The sequence below is a fragment of the Pangasianodon hypophthalmus genome, chromosome 10 (genome assembly GCF_027358585.1).
Source record: "Pangasianodon hypophthalmus isolate fPanHyp1 chromosome 10, fPanHyp1.pri, whole genome shotgun sequence".
NCBI classification, from domain to species: domain Eukaryota; kingdom Metazoa; phylum Chordata; class Actinopteri; order Siluriformes; family Pangasiidae; genus Pangasianodon; species Pangasianodon hypophthalmus.
The window spans coordinates 2,248,252-2,267,870 of record NC_069719.1 but is presented as its reverse complement, the minus strand read 5'-3'; the positions used below and the strand labels follow the sequence as shown (position 1 = coordinate 2,267,870).

Genomic DNA, 19,619 nt, shown 5'->3' with positions numbered 1-19,619 from the left:
TTTCTAGATTTAAGTGCTGCATTTGCATTAAGTGTCACTGCAATCTCTATTCCATGACACATTTTAAAAAAGCAGTATTCAGAATACAGTTACTGTTTTAGGAGAATTTTTTTTAGGATATTTGTTCACTAATACAAAAATAAAACCAGGTCAGTGTTAAGCATTGTCTGCTTTTAAAAACACTTACAGGGGTTTAAAATAATAGCTAGCCTCGTTAAACATATTACACGACATAGTCTCTGACCACTCTGTAGAACAGATAGGTGGAAATTACTTGATTGTTACCTTGAAATGACGGATTTAAAAGCAACATGAGATGGAGAGAAAACCACATATGTAGCAGCAGGTCAATGTTAAATATAACATTTATTTCAGAATGTTAAATGCAAATGTGAGTAATTTTATGTACAGAAAAATGTAGAAACCATTCCCGTTCCATATTTTACCAATCAAGGAAGGTTATAAATAAAAAAGCAATAAATATATTAAGGACATGCATAAATGCAAGAGAAAAGAAGCTCAGAAGCTCAGAGCCACACACTCTCCTGAATCTATAGCATTCATGTAGCAGATTTGGCCTGTCCTGAGATGATCTTGGAGCTGTTGGTTTGAACGCTACACACACTATGTGTTCCCTCATCAACTGAATTTATAACGAAGGGGCATGACATAGCTCATCCTGCAATAAACTTTACTGTAGGCTACTGTTTTATAGCCTTTGGCTAATTTTATGCAATTAAGTTTATGGCTTAGTGGTTGTTATATCTTTCCCATATCCAAGTATTAAAACTGAAAAAGAAATCTGCCTCATGAACCTGTCCAATGAATAAGTATGAAGTATGTTGATAAAGAATAACTGAAAATGGCTCCAACAACTACAATACTCCTATAAAATAATTTGGATTGGATTGGCCTCTCATGGACTGTCATAAAATGCTTTAAAACATACAGTATCTTAAAGTACGGAAGTTTATAGTAAGTTGTTTTAATCAGTTAACAGCTACATACATCTGTGAATCTCTGACAGATACTGTTCCACACTGACAGCTTTGTCCAAAAATGCAAAAATTAAGTACTGATGAAACAGCTTTCTGACATTTCAGATGTTCTCTGGAACTTTTCCAAAGTTTAGGGTGATGTAGGAAAAATATCTTCCACCATCTGAGCTGCTACTGATCCTCCAGACTAACAGTAGTCCTGCCTCAGCTGAGTGAAGTGCTCGGGATGGCCTGTACTGCTTCAGGAGATCAGCAAAATACAGTAAGAACATAATAAGCAGTCAGAGGAGCTGTAGTAATGTGCTGTGACTTTCTTTTCCTGGTGAGGACATGGACTGCTGCTTTCTGAACCAGCTGAAGCTTAAAAAACAGCAAGATAGCAACCCATTCAAATAGTCTGATTTGTGAGTTATGAAAACATGCACTAGTTTCTCGGAGTCATGTAGGGTTTGCATATTTCATCTTTCTGATATTGTTTTCAAATAATACTAAAAAGCTTTAGAAATGTTAGTTACATTGATACCAGCATCTAGGGTTGCATCAAGGTCCTTAACCATAGCTTTTCATTTGACAAAAGATGCCGATCTCAAGGGCGAAATAAAAAAAAAAAAAAAAACTTTTTGTGGCCAGGTTTAGCACCCAACATCAGAATTAGTGTTTTGTTAGTATGTAGATGATTTCATTTATTCATGCAAGCTTTTATGTCTTTCAAAGTCTCCATTTTGGATATCTGCTCTGCTGAATTGGAAAGATAATTTCCAAGCAAAGAAGTGAAAGCCAACATTAGGTTTGCTAATAACGTCCAAATAATGACCCCGGGATCTAACACAGAACCTTTTGGAACACTGTAATGTATTTTTTTGAAGATTCATTTCCAATTAATATTCATGTATGCAAACAAACTCATAACAGTCTGTCAGAAAAGATCTATGTACCGAAGATGTGGACCACTTTACCACTTTATCAGTATCAGACAGGAGCCTAATAATAATTAATAGCAACATGCAGAAGGTGAAGCTTTAAAATGTTCTTTGTTGTGTTGCTTTGGTGTGTGAATATCAATCTCACACTTTCACTCTGCCAGCTCTGATCATCCATGTCTTCATGGTAGGAAACCAGTGAAGATGTCCTGGGCCCCAGAGAGTTTATAGTTTTTTAGCTGCTATGTTTTCAGGGTACTATACACACTGAAACGTTTGTAGCTTATTACAGACATTTTCTCATACGTACATGATCTCTGGTTATTAGTTACGTTCAGTCACACAAGTTTGCTGTTATATGAAACTAATCAACAACATGGTGTAATTAAATATAGCATCAGAATGAGTTATACTTTCTGTTATAGCTGTTTAAATTTCACAGGTTGTGTGTGTGAGTGTGTCCTTGGAGTCCCTGGCAATATGCATGGCAGGCTGGTCTCTGATACAACACATTCATTATTAATCGCTCGGGTAAGTGCACATTTTTAAAAATAGCCTGTTAATGGTTAAGGTCACATTTGACCAACGAACGCCATTCAGTATGACAAGCTCATTCAGTACGACATACTCCACCCAGCAGATGGTTCAGAAGAGTGTCTCATTATGATCAGAGACACAGAACAGAAACATGTTCTTACAGAGGACAGGGCAGATAGAGAGAATCTATCACTCTGTCATCTGTACATAAAATGAAGGTGGAGGAGAGAGGGATAGAGAGAAAGAGAGATAATGACATGTCTGAAATAAAAAACAGAAAGAGGATCATCTCTGCCTTGATTGGATATGACACTTTCAGCAAATAGAAGCTGAAAGAAGAGATGTTAAAAAAGCAACACAAAAAGAGATGAGTGTGTAATGATGATGGAGGGATGAGACAGAGAAATGAAACAGAAGGAAAGAGTTGCAACAAATCAAGTCTGAAGAAGGAAAGCAGCCAAACTGAGAGGAGAATATGAATGTAGTTGTGTGTGTGTGTGTGTGTGTGTGTGTACAGAGTTAGACAGAGAAAAGAACCACACAGAAGCACTTTTATTGTTGATGCCACAAAGGCAAAACTGTGTTTTTGACATCACTTACACGTTTGATGTCTTTTCCGAATGTCTCGCTGTACGCCGTCCCCAAAATCTCAAACTGAGCGTGAGAGTTTGCCCCGTTACTGCGGAAATCCATCAGCCCAGTCAGGCCCGAGATCCGCCCCTAAAACAAACAAATAAACAATAAACAATCCACAGCTCAGTCAGGTCCAAGTTCTGCCCCTAAAACAAACAAATAAACAATAAACAGTCCACAGCCCAGTCAAATAAACAATGAATAATCCATCAGCCCAGTCAGGTCCAAGATCCGCCCCTAAAACAAACAAATAACAATAAACAATAAACAATTCATCAGCCCAGTCAGGTCCAAGATCCGCCCCTAAAACAAACAACCAATAAACAATCCATCAGCACATACTGTATCAGGAAGCTTAAGTCGAGACTCCCAAAAAAAGATTTTCCATTTCAGATCCAAAGATTAGATGAAATCCAGATGAGTTACACTGAGGCTGCTGTCAGGTTCAGGATTAACTTTTCTTAACCTGACAGCAGCGTTCACACAGTGCAGAATCTCAGCATGTGTTAATCAGAAGTAGAAATGTCATGCCCTTTTATTAAACCTTTTACTGACATATGGGATTGTAGAGATTTATGCCTGAAAGAGAGTTATTAAAAAGAGAAATAAAGAGATGTACAGTGTATGCATTACACTTCATACTGGTTATCATTTTTTTTAATTGCATTTTTACCTTCTGGATGGTGTCGAGCATGGACCAGCCGCCATTCCAGGGTTTAGTTGATTTCCTCATGCAGCTCAGACTCGCCATGCTGTGCCACTTCCTGTCTTCTAACTTCCTGTAGAATGCGTTCGCCAACATCAACACGCTGTCATACAGGTAGAGAGTGGAGACCTGCAGAGAGACAGACAGACAGACAGACAGACAGACAGACAGGTACTCTATAAATCCCACAGTGAGTGATAAAACCTGAGTCCTGCTCCTTCCTGATAATAATATTACCTCAGGTTTTGGCCTGAATGTTCATTAAATTGATCAGTTGGCACTTCTCTGTTTCTTTTTACAATATGTGATGAGAAAAAAAAACAAAACAGTGCACTCATCAATATGTCATCTTAGATCATTAAAAGCTCCATTTTTGACCTTGTGTAAAGATTTCATCAGCAGGACGCTCCAGCTAGATGAGTTAGCTTAACAACGATTAGGGTTGACAGGGGGAATGTCACGTCTGGTGAAACAGGAAACTGGGTCGAGAACCTCCTTCTTTTGTTTAGTCAGAATGAACATCATTAATGTACATAATCAGACCTTGGGAAAATAAAACGAAAGTGGAACTTAGGAAACCAAATCGACGCGGCCCATATGAAACGAAACAGCACCTACAGAGTTGCACGACTCCTAATTCTTACTAGCTGAGAATTAAAAAAAGGTGTCTTTCCCATAGTTAAAACTAGTTTCAGGACGTTGCTATTTTTAGGCTCTTTTATTATAAAGACACAGCATATCCAACCTCTTTTTTTTATTTACGGATGTACTACAGATTCTTAAAATGCACTTCTGTGGGTGAGCTGGCAGGATTAACTGGGGGCAGGTGTGCTCTGTGCTCTGTGTGTGTGTGTGTACGGTGTGTGTTACCTCCAGGCTGTGCAGGTACTCCTCTTGAGGTTCACACAGCAGTGACTTAACTCTCTGGTTTTTCCTCCTGCACTGCGCATTGTTGTTTCTCCACTCGGGAAAAATCTGCCTGATGACTGTCAGACGACCCAGAGATGTGTGGACAAGGTCCATGATGTCAGCATCGCTCACTTCCTGAACACACACACACATACACACACACACACTCCTTACAGTCAAGAGCAGAATTAAAATTACTCATAATAGCAATGTAAAGTAACTGTATGGCCAGTAAGGTGATAAATATGGAATAAAAACAACAGGGTGGTGTGATGCAGCAGAGTTACTGAAGTGTATTATTCCTCTTATACCACAGCAGTTTTCTAACGATTACAATATTTTATTTATTAAAGAACAACATGTCGTACTTTTTATCCATTTATAGTTACATTTAATGTCTGTGAAACAAGTTCGCTGTTATAGAAAATGAATCAACACCTTCTGACCAACAGGTTTTAAACTGGAATTAAATAACACACACCCTCAACGCAATAGTTCTGCAGTAATACACTGAGGATGCAGGAAAAACACTGAAAATACCCCAAGGTGTCTTATATAATATGAAAAGAAAAAATGTGTAAAAATAATCTCAGTCTAACTTCAATTTCAGAATGTCCTGTGGCGAATACCCTGGGTCTCGCAATGTTATTAGCGTTGTACAGTAGCTGTGTGAAAAATAGGAAAAGTGAAAATGTTAAAAGCATTAAAAGCTGCCTTTGATGGAGACTGCTTGAGTAAATTTGTCATTTATTAGTGGAGATGACATTTACAACATGGCTGAGTATGAATCAGAAATGAGCTAAGCTGAGGGCAATGTTGACAGAATGATTGAAGAGAAAACTCAAAATAATTAACCAGTCCGTGAATTGCTCACATAAAACAAATGGACACTGAAAGTAAGGAGCTTTAATGAAGTGAAAGCAGAATTTTCAAACTTAGCATGAATAATTGGCAAGAATTTCTGAACTGTGGATCAATCGTGCAATTCTATACACCATTGAGGGCATACTTATAGACTGAATCGCATGTTGCTGATAAAGTATCTTCACTTCTGTTGCCTCTAAAGGCCACAACACACCTTTATCCTCCAAACTGAAACCTGAAACAGGATGCAATCTGTAATTTCACACACTGAGTTCAACTGAAACAAACCCTAGACTAACCATGTTCACGTGGGACTGATTGTCTAGAGAGTGCTCAGGTTCTGGGGCTCTGGAAATGCTTTCTCACTCAACCAAACATCTCAAACTCTCTGTGTAAATGGCTACTAGTCCAGAAAAACAGTGTGAAAAAAGTGTGAAAATCTCCAGTTCTGCTTGCTCAGGTGGCAGGAACACTACAAAAGAGATTAAATAAAAGAGCACACAAGAAACAGATCCTCCTTTTTGCTTATCTACTGTGACAAACTGGGGTTATTGGGACATAATCTCAGTCTGTAGCGATGCTCAGAATACCAGCGACATCGGAAAACCCAAACTGCCGAGGCAGCTGCAAAACCAGAAGCCTCCTCCTGTCCTCGGAGAGATCCTGTGATCCTGTGCTTCCGACTTCACCATTTCCAAAAACATCCCAGAGTCAAAAACTTCTTTGCTGATGTCATTGTATCCGAACCAAAGGACACTGAGGAGCCTTCCCGTCATTCTGCTCACATCTAAAAAGAATCCTGACTCCAAACAGGCTCAGTTTGACGCTGACAACAACAAACCGCTTGATGGAATGCAGGAAAGATGCTGACTACAGAGCAGATTCTGTGCCAGAGTGCAGCACAATCACACCGGTCAAATAATGTGAAATGCAAGGCAGGAACGCTATTGCGCTTCTTTTGTGACATGCAACAATGTGCCACACTGAAAAGCAAACGCGTTGCTCTTACCTTGTTTTACCTCTTTAATGAGAAACAGCAGGGGATTGCTTTTTAAGAATTAAATGCCGACTTGAATGTGATCCACCTCTAAAAGCGATTCACGCCACTGCATTGCACTTCAGGTCCATTTAAGACTTAAGAGATCATTGGTGTTTTTGTGTACATAGCTCACACAGTTAGCTTGCTTTGCTAATCTGCCGACGAAGCTAGTATGAAGCCGAGCATGTAACATGTAAATCAGACAACCAAATGTCACACTGATTAGTGAGTTATTTAATTTGTGCTTAACTAGCTAGCTTTAGAAGGTATAACTAAAAAAAAAAAAACCAAAAAACTAAAAAAAAACAAACAAAAAAAACTAACAAAAAATGCTTGACAGGCCACACACACACCCACAGGAGACAAACTATACGTGACAGAAGCAACTTGTCACCTGCTAGTGTGAATGTTGGGTCAGACTAGTTGGTGACCCATAGCTCTGGTCATTAAGTATTTAGTGGCAAATTGGTGTCTAATGGACTGAACCACTGACTCATCAGCCTGGGATTGTGGTTTATTGACATCTCTGCAAACTTTGGATTTTGGGGAATTTAAATGTGCCCAGACTTCCTCCTGATCCTGCAAATCTCTGTAAGAAGGAGCTTCAAGAGATAAAGGCTTGAAAGGATGAGTTTTATTATGAATTGGACAATTGATTTTTCATCTTTGGCTTCTATAATCTGTGCTCTCTTGATGCGAAGGATGTTGTTATTCTCTCGCCTCATGATTACAGTGACATTAACCAATCATGGGTGTTTGTGAGCGCCTGTGTAGCTGCCCTGTGATGCTACTTAAGAAGCAGCTTGAAGCCGATCTGCAGATGTCTCAGAGGAAGTGTTAGTCCTGACTCTCCTAAGTTGTTAGCTGTTGTGCGATAGGGGATAATTAGCTATTGGCGGGAAGTTGGCAATTACCAATTTGGGAGAAAAAAATCCATTTCATTACTGTATAACCCCATGAGCTCAGAACGCAGAGGATCATTACAAGCTTGAGCTATCTATTTGTCCCGCAGTACATGTGGTAATTTCTCATCCTTAACCTGTGGAACACTGCAGAGACAATGTGTCTTCACTGTGCAGGCTTTATTTTAATAATTGCCAAAAGCCCATTTTCTGTCACAGAGAGTTTTTTTTTTATGTATTTTTTTAATGGTTTCATTACATTTTATCAGAACAAGATGAGATCTGAACATTCTCAATCCTGCATCTGTCCAAAGTTAGTAGCTTTACCCATTATTATTATTATATATGTATATATATGTTATTATGAGGGGGCCAAACACAGAAGGATGCGTAGGCACCCTGTTGTTGTTCTACCTTTTCTTCTTCTTCTTCTTCTTCTGGCTAGGGTGTCTATGGCTGCCCATGGAGCCGTCTGGTAAAAAGTTGTGAAATTTGGCACACTGATTGGGGAGGATCTAAAGAACGATCTGACCAAATTTGGGCCAAGTGCTGCCAATGCTCTAGCGCCACCATCGGGTCAAATTTTGGCCTAATTTTGAGGTACGTTTATGGTCATAACTTTTGAACCATGTGTCCAAAATTTAAAAGCCATACATCCCTGGATTCCCTGAGTCAAGACGAGTTCAACGCAACCTATGATGTCAATTTCTTTAAAATTAGATTTTCCGCCATCTTGGATTTTGTCAAAAACTGTTTTTTCACTACTCCTTGTACAGTCATCATCAAATTTGGCGCATATCATCTTGACAGTAAGCATCACAAAAATTATCAAAAGAATTTTGATTACTCTAAACAGCCCATAATGGGCCAACGAATCTGACACTGACGCCGCCAAACAGGATGTGAGGCTGTATCTCAGCAATGACCTTGCGCACTGACACAAGACTTGGTAGCCTTTTTCAGGACTATGACCTGAGGCTATGCAGCTCACGACAGCGCCACTTACTGGTCAAAAGTAACAATATCATGCTAAAAATGCTTACATATAACTGCCATTTTTGCTACTCCTCCTCCAAATTTTGTCCAATCACCAAATTTGGCTCCAACCATCGTGAGACCTGTCTGAAAGTTAACAAAGGAATTTTGATATTCAAAACCATTCTCCTGGAATGCACTGGCACATGCAAAAAATAGGATGTGAGGGTGTATCTCAGTAATGCATCTATGTGTCAGACTTGATAAGTATCTTCAGGACCATGTCCTGAATGTACCCAAGAGGTTTCATGACTGTGCCACCTTGTGGTCAAGAACTGTAATAACTTTCTTTTTTTTTCTTGTATCATTTGAAGAGTTTGTGCTAAATTCACAGATCTTTTTTCCTAAAATTCCCTGGAGTACGCTGAAGTGAACGCACACCAACATCTGAAATTCAAGTGTATTTCCTGTCAACCATCTTGGATTTTGTCTAAAACAGTTTTTTGCTACTCCTCCTATAAATTATGTCCAATCAACACCAAGTTTAGCATACGTCATCATATTCAGACCAACCTGGACAAAAAGTTATCAAAAGAATGTTGATATTCCAAACAGTTTGGCCATAATGTGCCAACAAATCTGACGGCAAAGCCACCACACAAGAAGTGAGATCTTCAGAACCATGCCCTGAGGCTGTACAACAAATTTTGTGACAGCGCCACTTACTGGTCAAAAGTTACACAATAACATGCCGAAAGTGCTTCCATCTAACTCCCATTTTTGTTACTCCTCCTCCAAATTTTGTCCAAACAAATTTTGCTCACATCATATTGAAACCTGTCTAAACTTGACAAAGTAGGGAAAAAGGCCCAGACTGATGAGAAAAAACATCAATACCTTAGCTGTTTTTAAATTGTGAGAAGAAAAATTTTTTTTAGGTCAGACCTGTAGCAATCATGACCAAAGGTCAAAGTAGCAACAAACAACTCCACAGGTCACAGCAGTGGTGGCAACTGAAGCAGCAATGCCAAACTGCTGCCCACTTGTTCTTCTAGACCTTTCAGAGAATTCCACCATTGTCCGTGCTCAAAACGTACACATCATGAGTGAAAATACAAAATCACTCTTGAATCCCTTTGCTCTGCTTTCCTGTGATTGCTTAGGCAACAATTGTAGTGTGTCTGTGAATGTGTGGCTCACCGAGGCTGGGTGCTTGGCCCCTGAAAATACTGCTTACAGCTATTATTATTATTATTATTATTATTATTATTATAAAATAGACTGTCTGAGGCTGCAGTTAGACAGAACAAGAATAAATACCAGTAACCATTTGTACTCTAAACCTGTGAGCTGACACATAATAAAAGAGCTGTGGTCAATACTTTTCTAAAAATAAAATATAGAGTACCTGATAATTATTAAGTAGTTCTTATGTCAGATTTTTTGCCTCATGTATACATATATACATATAAATGTATATATGGTTCATTTTCCCAAAGCTTGACGTTTAAACTAGTCCATATTTAATCTTTCATAAATTTAAAAAATAATAAAAAATCTATTTAAAAAAATAAGTTAACTGAGATCTATTTCTTTATTTGCGTGCTGCTTTTCAGTTTTTAGAAAAGAATTCTACTATAGCAATCTCGTATTGATGCATACTTTCCACAGGTTACATTTCATTATAAACCAGATCTAATCATTATAAACCAGATCTAATTGACTGAGCCGTGTTTAAAGACGCTGTAAATTCCTCGATATATGCATACATGTGAATCACAATAACTGAATTGTGTATAAACACAATCAGATAATAATAATACAATTAATTATTTATTGAAGACTGGATTTTATCATATTGTTTTTGTTGCTGTTTTATTAAATGTTCAAGTCATGCATAAGAAAACCCCTACTCATGATAAAATTATGGCAATCACACTCTTTAATGGCTTATTGCTTTTTTATTGCTCCGAAATAGGGGAAAAAGGAAAAAATATGTCTTTTAGGATGTGGCCTTACGGTGGATCACATTTCCAGAAAGAGACTAGCTGGTGTTATCTGGTCCCTTCATTACTGCTTAATATCACCTCTTTACTCCACCTTGTAAAGTAGGAAGGGAAAAGACCTGCGTCACAGCAGCTCAATCCTGAAAAACAGACTGCAGCTTTGAGAAGAAACGCAGCAAGACACCTAGCCAACTTTAGCATTTTGCCAATTCCAGTTCCCTCACCAGATCTCAACCCTTCCTGTTTAAGCTTTTTAAAACCTCTTCACTGCAGGATCCTCCATCATAGCAACAAAAGAAGGTTGATCTCCAAGCTCTGTGCTCTCCTGTTTGGTCTTTAGGCTAATCTATTAATGAGTCCAGAGCTAAAGCTAATGCAGAAATGGATGTCTGCTCATATCCCTCGAGTTGCGCTGTAGTGGGAATTTGGCGCCTGGTGAATGTCCATGTTGGAAGGGTGTGTTGGCAGGAGAAAGGGCTGTACAGTGAGCAGAATGGAGGCTCTGAGCTGATCACTCTTGAATGGTTTCCACTGTGAGAATTACAGGCTGGCAGTGCACTCTGTGCATTTTCATCAGTGTGAGTGCACCATATCCGCTCCAACTGTACACCAAGTATTCATCACACGACTGATGGAGCAGGCTGTAATGCTCATGTTCAGATCACTAATAACACGGCAGCATGAAATGACAGTCTGCACCATCACTCCTTCTTTTATCATTGCATTCATGCTTATTTACTGAGACAATGCTTTTATTTAACAGAGGTGAAGTGAGTGTGTGCTTCAGTTACAAACATAGCAGTGTATGATCTTCTGAAGCTCTTTGTGACAAATCTGCCTTCAAATCATTTCTCTCCCACACACACTCATATAATCATACACACACATATTAAGTAGGTCAGGAGCAGACTATTCTGAGTACCAAACTGTAACTATTTGTGTGTCCTAATCCAGTGGCTTTGGATACATGGATAAATGCTGGAAGAATGTGATACACTCTCAGCATTATATACACTCTCATACATTATATAACACACACACACACACACACAAAAGCACTCATCTTTATCAGCACTGACTTCCACATAAATGCCAGGACCCAAGGTTTCCCAGCGGAACATTGCACACTGCCTCTGCCGGCTTGCCTTTCTATCACACCTGACACCTTTCTATTATAGCCAGAATTAACTTTTTCAGCACTTTGTGCTACAGTAGCTCTTCTGTGGGATCAGACCAGATGGACTAGCCTTCGTTCCCCATGAGCAGCAATAAGCCTTGGGTGCCATGACCCTGTCACCGATTCACCGGTTGTCCTTCCTTGGACCACTTTTGGTAGGTAATAACCACTGCATACCGGGAACACCACACAAGACCTGCCATTTTAAAGATGCTCTGACCCAGTCGTCTAGCCATCACAATTTGATCTTTATCAAAGTCGCTCAGATCCTTACGCTTGCCCATTTTTCCTGCTTTCAAGACATCAACTTTGAGAACTGACTGTTCACGTGCTGCCTAATATATCTTAACCCTTGACAGGTGCCATTATAACAAGATAATCAATGTTATTCACTTCACCTGTCAGTGGTTTTAATTCTATGGCTGATCAGTGTATATCAGAACTGTATGAGCAGTGTATCCATAGTAAATCAATAGTGTATCACACACACACACAAACACACACACAAAAGCAATCATCTTTATCAGCACTGAGGTGGGAGAGTGTAAAGCAGTAGTGTATCAGAACTGTGTCAGTAGTGTATCAGCAGCATATATGTAGTGTATCAGTAGATCTGCATTGTGCATACATGTGATCTGCAATGTGTCAGTAGTATCTGAAATGTGTACTGGCAGCAAATCAATAATGTCAGTAGTGTGGAGTAGTGTGTCAGTAGCCTTACACAGTGTGATGAAACAGCAAGGGGAAAATGGAGACACTTGCACCAGTTAACATCTCTGCTAACACCAAAATTCAAGAGCACTTAAAAGAAGGAAAGAGATGAAACCAGACACAATGTTCCTAAGTAACGGTTTTACAGATTAGACGCCAGTCATTCACGTGAATTCCGCCTCAGTAGAGTGTGTATGTAGCACCAGTCATTTCAGCTGAATCTTATGAAAAGACAGGAACGAGATGAACAGACTACTAGATGAGTAATTGTTTGAGCGTAATGGCAGTCAGGTACATGTTAATCATATTATGAATAAACAGTGATCAGAGGAATACTGCAACCCAAGTAAACATATTTCTAGATGAAGTATAAAATGGACCATGAAATGGCATTGCCTAATGAAATGTTATTGAAGTGTTAGGCGCTGTAATAAAAATTATAGTATGCACAGTGACCTGAATACAAGATGGCAATTTAGTGCAGCGTGCAGATGGAGTGAGTCGGTCCATCAGTTAACAACAATGGAAAAAATTCAATTTAGATCTTACCTGAAAGAGAGGGAAGTAAAAACGTAAAAAAAAAGTAAAATGTACACTCCACACCAGGATAAGATTTCATATATATATATATATATATATATATATATATAAGCAATAAAACACTCAGCGTTATGATGTTCCTATTAGAGCACATCCAGAATTGTTTCAGTCCTCTTATACCACAGCAAAGTAACAATGATTACAGTTTTTTATTTATTAGTTTGGGTTCTCACTTACGTTATCGCGGGTATGTCATGTGACCTGTGTGTCACTTTGTGTCAGTACTGTAGCAAAGCATAACTATGCTCTCTATGCTGGTGGGATGTGTGTGCATGTGTGTGTGTGCGTGTGTGTGTGTGTGTTTGTTCTTACTTCATTTGCATAAACCCAGTGAGAGTCCTTGGATGCGAGGTTTGTCTCGACAGCCTGAGGAGAGAGAAACAGCAACAGAGAGAAAAAGAGAATGAACATTAAATGTTAAATCATTAAGTTGTCACAAAATTGCTGAGAGCACAACCAACACAATATTAATAAACATAAAAATTCACACAAACACACACACACAGGAGAATACATTACCGCTACACTGAAACACTGCATGTGTATGTGTGTGTGTGTATGTGTGTGCATTTAGACTCAGGCTATATTAATAACTCAGCTGCTGGATTCTGCCGCAGGTCGCAGACGTGTTTCTGATAATGTGTGTGAAATTTCCACAAAGTCTCGCATGCGAAACACGTACAAAGAGTCCTGAGAAGCCCTGTCACAGAGAAAGGTTACGCCACGACACTGTGTTTATGTCGTTTATCAGATTCTCCTACTCATGAGCAGGTGTGAAGAAAAGCATGTTTTCATTTCCAGAATTCAGAGTAGAGCAGGTGAAAATGCATTAAAGCCAGTACAAGGCTGCTGTGTGGAACAGAGCACCTGAAAAGCCAACCTGCCTTTCCCCCTGGCCTTTAGGGTCGCTAATTACTGATGTTCTTCACACTTCTTCCTCTTCTGAGTCTTTTTTTCTTCTGTACTGAGACTCATGGTTTTGTACCCTACTTTATACCACAGCGCTGTTGAACTCTCAATTCTGATTGGTCAGAAGTTTTGACAGTAGTGCAGCTGCAAATCACAGGTTTATATTAACGCACTTATTCACAGGATTAAACTGATTAAAAAATCATGTAAAATGTTCTGTAAGGAGACATTTATTTTACACTGATGGAAGGAGTCTCCAGTGTCAGCGTAAAGCTGTAAATTTAATTTTTCCGACACCTTCAGGACAGAGTTTCTTGATAACATGCCAAGCTGTGTGTGTGTTTTTTTTATTAACTTGAAGGAAAAGAAAAAAGAGAAGCTGCTGAGGGAACAGCAGTTTATAGCTGCTAGATTGTAAGTGAGAACAGGAACTAACTTATTTTGTGGACATTCCACAACATTAAATGTAACTATAAATGGATAAAAAGTCTGATGTGTTGTTCTTTAATAAATTAAAAATTGTAATCATTGGGAAACTGCTGTGGTATAAAAAGACTCCGGGATGTTTTGAATTGGGCCATATTACAGCACATTCCTGAGAGTTTTCTTATAACAGCTTTTTATTCCTTACTTACACAAAAGAGTGAAACTTTTCCATTGAAACACATTGATGGATATGTTGGAAAATTTTAATTCCAACTCTCAGGGATGATTACAGCAACTGGCCAATCAGCAGCTTCGATTCAACTCACACGCACATTAGAATCCTAACACACACGCAGTGTAATCTCACAGAGTCTTTCTTTCTTTCTTTCTTTCTTCCTCCATCGTACGCAGCATTAAAGGTTTACGTTACATATGAGAGAATTTTTGTGGAACTGCTGATAACAAGGTTAATGTTTAAAGTGTCTTTGCTGCTTGTAACTATGTGCTGAGCTGAAAGTGTCAGAATGGACGCGCAAAGATTATTCCCTAATTAGCCGTAAGAGTCATCATGATTGTGAAAAGAAGCTCATTTATACCAGAGATGCTGGATAATATTATTTCTCTCCACAGTAATCTAGTGCACCATTAGCACACATTAGGGAGCAATATAGCAAGCAGTGGGTGAGTGTTGTATTTAGCCTGAGTGAGCTTGTTATATAGACTAAAATAAAAGCAGTTTTAGTGTTCACACTGTTCTATGGACAAAAAGCGATAGCTGTGGTCCTGATTACAGGTGAGGATCAATTCGGGGATGTTTGTGGGCAACTTCTAGTGTGTACGCTTGTATTCTTTCATCTTGTCTCTTGGCTCATTCTCGGTTTTGTGGAGATCAAGAAAATGTAAATGATCAATTTCACACACACACACACACACACACACACACACACACACACACACACACACACACACACACACACACAGAACTCAGGCTAATTCACTTTCAGACCTTGTTATGCTAAATATAATGGTGTTGCCATGGTTACACTGATCCCTTCCATCTCCACCCACAACCATTGCAAAAATCAAATGCTAAATCAAATCATAAGAGCTCTTCAGCCATTATGCCGCTTTTCTGCTCTCCATCTGAGAGGCATCATGATTATTCAGGGCAACATCTGAGCTGCGTTTCTTTACAGAACTCTACTTATGAGAATTCACTCTGACCAAAAGCACAGTGCTAGAAAATTAAATGTTATAACACAAAATTGGCTAGCTATTCAATGAATCTGATGAATGTGAGTGGAAAAGTTCACTGAAGCACACTAAACTTGATTATACCACAGCACACACAAGTACACTTACAGCCACAGTAATGATTAAATACAGTAAAAATGTGATCAAATTGAATATTAATTGTACAAAAAATGATTAAACTTTGAATGTAGTTGTGCTTAGTGTACTTAATTGTGGTAAAAGTGAATGGAAAGCTGTAAATGTACTATGGTTTATGTATTTTAATTCACAATGCACTTTTACTTTTAAAATCTACAGGTATTACAATTTCACTACTCTTGCACTTTCAGTTTATTAGAAATGTAGTAAAACCACTGTGATATGAAAGTAACATTATAGTTATCTATTCCTATAATTTATTTAAATGACAAAAAAAAAAAAACAAACACAACAAATAAACTTCCCGTAGCTTATTACTCCCAGTACTGTAGCTGTTAACCTTGAAAAAAATAGGAGCATAGGATATTTGCACTTACAGACAAATAGATAAAAAAATATTCCCTCAAGTTGGACATAAAAAAAATGTTGAAAATGTCAGAACGCTTGTTTTCTAAGTAATCTAATTAACGTATAAGGTGCAGTCAGTACCTTTGATCTGAAGTTAGGACTGCTAAATATTAGATCCCTTACATCTAAAACCTTTACTGTAAACGAAACTACAACTGATCAGGGATTTAATGTTCTTTGTTTAACAGAATCTTTGAATTAGACCAACTGTAGCCTCACTTAAATGAGCCTTAAATGAGCCTTAAATGAGCCTAGTACTCCCCAGATACAGCTATATACACCGTCTTCATCTAATTTTGTAAATGTGAATAACCTAACTTCTCTGCAACGTAAAGTCTAGGGGGATCGCAAGTTCGAATCCCGATGCCTTTTTGATTATATTACACCACTCGGCCATTCAGAAACATCGCTCTTCTTTTAGTTAAGCCATTGCTTTGTTGAATTGGATGTGTGCTTTGGGTGATTGTCGTGCTAAAAAGGGAAATTCCTTTTCATCTTCAGCTTACTAGCAGATACCTGAAGGTTTTTCACTAAAATCGACTGGTATTTGTAGCTATTCATGATTCCCTCCACCTTGTTAAAAGCCCCAGTTCTGGCTGAAGAAAGCAGCCCTAAAGCATGATGCTGCCACCACCATGCTTCACCGTGGGGATGGTGTTCTTTTGGTGATGTGCTTTTTTTGCACCAAACATACTTTTTGGAATTAGGGAATTATTATACCTTTTGGAATTGGTCTCATCAGACCATAACACATTTTGCCACATGGTTTGGGGCTGAGCTTGGCTTCAGTCTAGCCGCCCTACCCCATAGCCCAGACATGTGAAGAGTACGAGAGATTGTTGCCACATGCAGAGAGTAATCAGTACTTGTCAGATATTCCTGCAGTTCCTTTAATGTTGCCGTTGGTCTCTTGGCAGCCTGCCTGCTAAGCTTTTGTCTTGTCTTTTTATATAAATTTTGGAGGGACATCCTGTTCTTGGTAATGTCACTGTGGTGCTCCATTTTCTCCTTTTGTTGATGATGGCCTTCATGGTGTTCCATTGTACATCTAATGTTTTGGAAATTTTTTGTACCTCTCTCCTGATCGATACCTTTCGACAGTGGGATAATGTTCAGGGTTTATAAGCTTTTTGTGGATCATGGCTTCAGAAGTCAGATGAAACCAAGAAGATGTGAAGAAAATCCTACACTAACAGCTGGTCTTTATTTGGGGTTAATCAGAATAATTTCATTGATGACAGCTATGTGATTATTACTTCTGAACATGAGATTGAGATTGAAAGGGTGTGCACACTTATGCAACCAGGTTGTTGTAAGTTTTTTTTTTTTTTCCTATTTTTCCCTAAAATTTTTCTGATTGTTTTTCACTTAATTTTTATATGTTGTAAAGTTCTGACGTGATTTATCTTGGTTTCATTTTTGTTACATCACAAAAACCTGCCATTTTAACAGGGGTGTGTAGACTTTTTATATCCACTGTAGATATCCCTTTATCTCAGAAACATTGCTAGTCTAAGAAATATAATATCACCATGTGATGCTGGAAAAACTAGTTAATGCTAGATTGGATTGTAACACCTTGATGAAATAATGTTCTGGTAGGTGCACAAACATACACCAATTCAGATCACATCAATACTATTTTACAGTATGGCTCCCAGTAAAAATTTCCATTGACTATATAATACCTATAAAATGACTTGTAAAGCACTGAATAGTCTTGCTTCACAGTATCTGAATGAAAGTTTTGTTTATTATGATCTGCCACATCTGCTTTGATCAAAATAAGCTGCAGGGTTTTTTTTTTTATTAAAAAAGTAGAATGATCAGAACTATTGTCATCATTCTATAGATCTAGTTTACATAAAAATCAGAGCTTTTAACTACAGAGTTCCCCCAGCTATGGAACAGCCTTCCAATTAGAGTTTGGGACTCAGACAGAGTCTTAATCTTTAAGGCTAGGTTGATTCGCTCAGTTACATATTTTGTTAAATAGCACAGAACTACAGGGGCTCATGGGCATACATTGGGATGTTTTAATGCTGTCGCCGCCCCCCACTGGTTTATGTTCCTGGACCGCCCTCATGCCTGTGCTCCATTCTGGCTTTCCCTTTTAGTTATGCTGTCCTAGACCTGCCAGAGCCCCTGCTTGCATTCTCTCACAGTGTACACCATGCAGGATAAAAGCATATCTAATAATTTGTTCCTTCTTTCTTTTGAGCAGTACATGAACCCTGCTGGTGCCAGCTCCTGACACAGTTCTCCTGCTGTGGCTCTCCTCAACCTCTAGACCTGTCTGATTTATCATCAAGCTCTACTCCTGCTTCTGTTCCTCCTGCCGCTTCAGCTCAGAGATAGCTTATGACTAACCTCCTGCTGCTGTAAATAATCTCACACAGTTATTGAAAAGTCACACTTCTTAGGAATGTCTGCTGTGATCATAAGAACCACCTCGTGCTCATCCCAGGAACCCTATTCATAAAACAACCACATCAAACATTCAGTATTTCAACAACACATGTAATCCTGTTTGTCTTGTTGGTTAATGAAGGTGTGTGATTGGTGTGTCAGTGCTGACCTGGTTGATGAAGGTGTGTGATTGATGTGTCAGTGCTGACCTGGTTGATGAAGGTGTGTGATTGATGTGTCAGTGCTGACCTGGTTGATGAAGGTGTGATTGATGTGTCAGTGCTGACCTGGTTGATGAAGGTGTGTGATTGGTGTGTCAGTGCTGACCTGGTTAATGAAGGTGTGTGATTGGTGTGTCAGTGCTGACCTGGTTGATGAAGGTGTCATTGATGTGTCAGTGCTGACCTGGTTGATGAAGGTGTGATTGATGTGTCAGTGCTGACCTGGTTGATGAAGGTGTGTGATTGGTGTGTCAGTGCTGACCTGGTTAATGAAGGTGTGTGATTGGTGTGTCAGTGCTGACCTGGTTGATGAAGGTGTGTGATTGGTGTGTCAGTGCTGACCTGGTTGATGAAGGTGTCATTGGTGTGTCAGTGCTGACCTGGTTGATGAAGGTGTGTGATTGGTGTGTCAGTGCTGACCTGGTTGATGAAGGTGTGTGATTGGTGTGTCAGTGCTGACCTGGTTGATGAAGGTGTGATTGATGTGTCAGTGCTGACCTGGTTGATGAAGGTGTGTGATTGGTGTGTCAGTGCTGACCTGGTTAATGAAGGTGTGTGATTGGTGTGTCAGTGCTGACCTGGTTGATGAAGGTGTGTGATTGGTGTGTCAGTGCTGACCTGGTTGATGAAGCTGTGATTGGTGTGTCAGTGCTGACCTGGTTGATGAAGGTGTGTGATTGGTGTGTCAGTGCTGACCTGGTTGATGAAGCTGTGATTAGTGTGTCAGTGCTGACCTGGTTGATGAAGGTGTGTGATTGGTGTGTCAGTGCTGACCTGGTTGATGAAGCTGTGATTGGTGTGTCAGTGCTGACCTGGTTGATGAAGGTGTGTGATTGGTGTGTCAGTGCTGACCTGGTTGATGAAGCTGTGATTAGTG

The 19,619-nt window shown here is 39.2% G+C and overlaps 1 protein-coding gene across 2 annotated transcripts in view; it reads right to left on the bottom strand.

The window, feature by feature from the left end:
* The window catches only part of grid1a (glutamate receptor, ionotropic, delta 1a), a 181,014-nt gene that overhangs the window by 19,854 nt on the left and 141,541 nt on the right, over nt 1–19,619 (bottom strand). For both annotated transcript variants that reach the window (XM_034307825.2, XM_034307824.2), the window contains exons 5-8: nt 13,290–13,343; nt 4,665–4,838; nt 3,762–3,923; nt 3,056–3,175 (exon numbers count right to left, since the gene is read on the bottom strand). In XM_034307825.2, the coding sequence (XP_034163716.2) occupies nt 3,056–3,175; nt 3,762–3,923; nt 4,665–4,838; nt 13,290–13,343 (510 nt within the window). The remainder of the gene's footprint in view (nt 1–3,055; nt 3,176–3,761; nt 3,924–4,664; nt 4,839–13,289; nt 13,344–19,619) is intronic.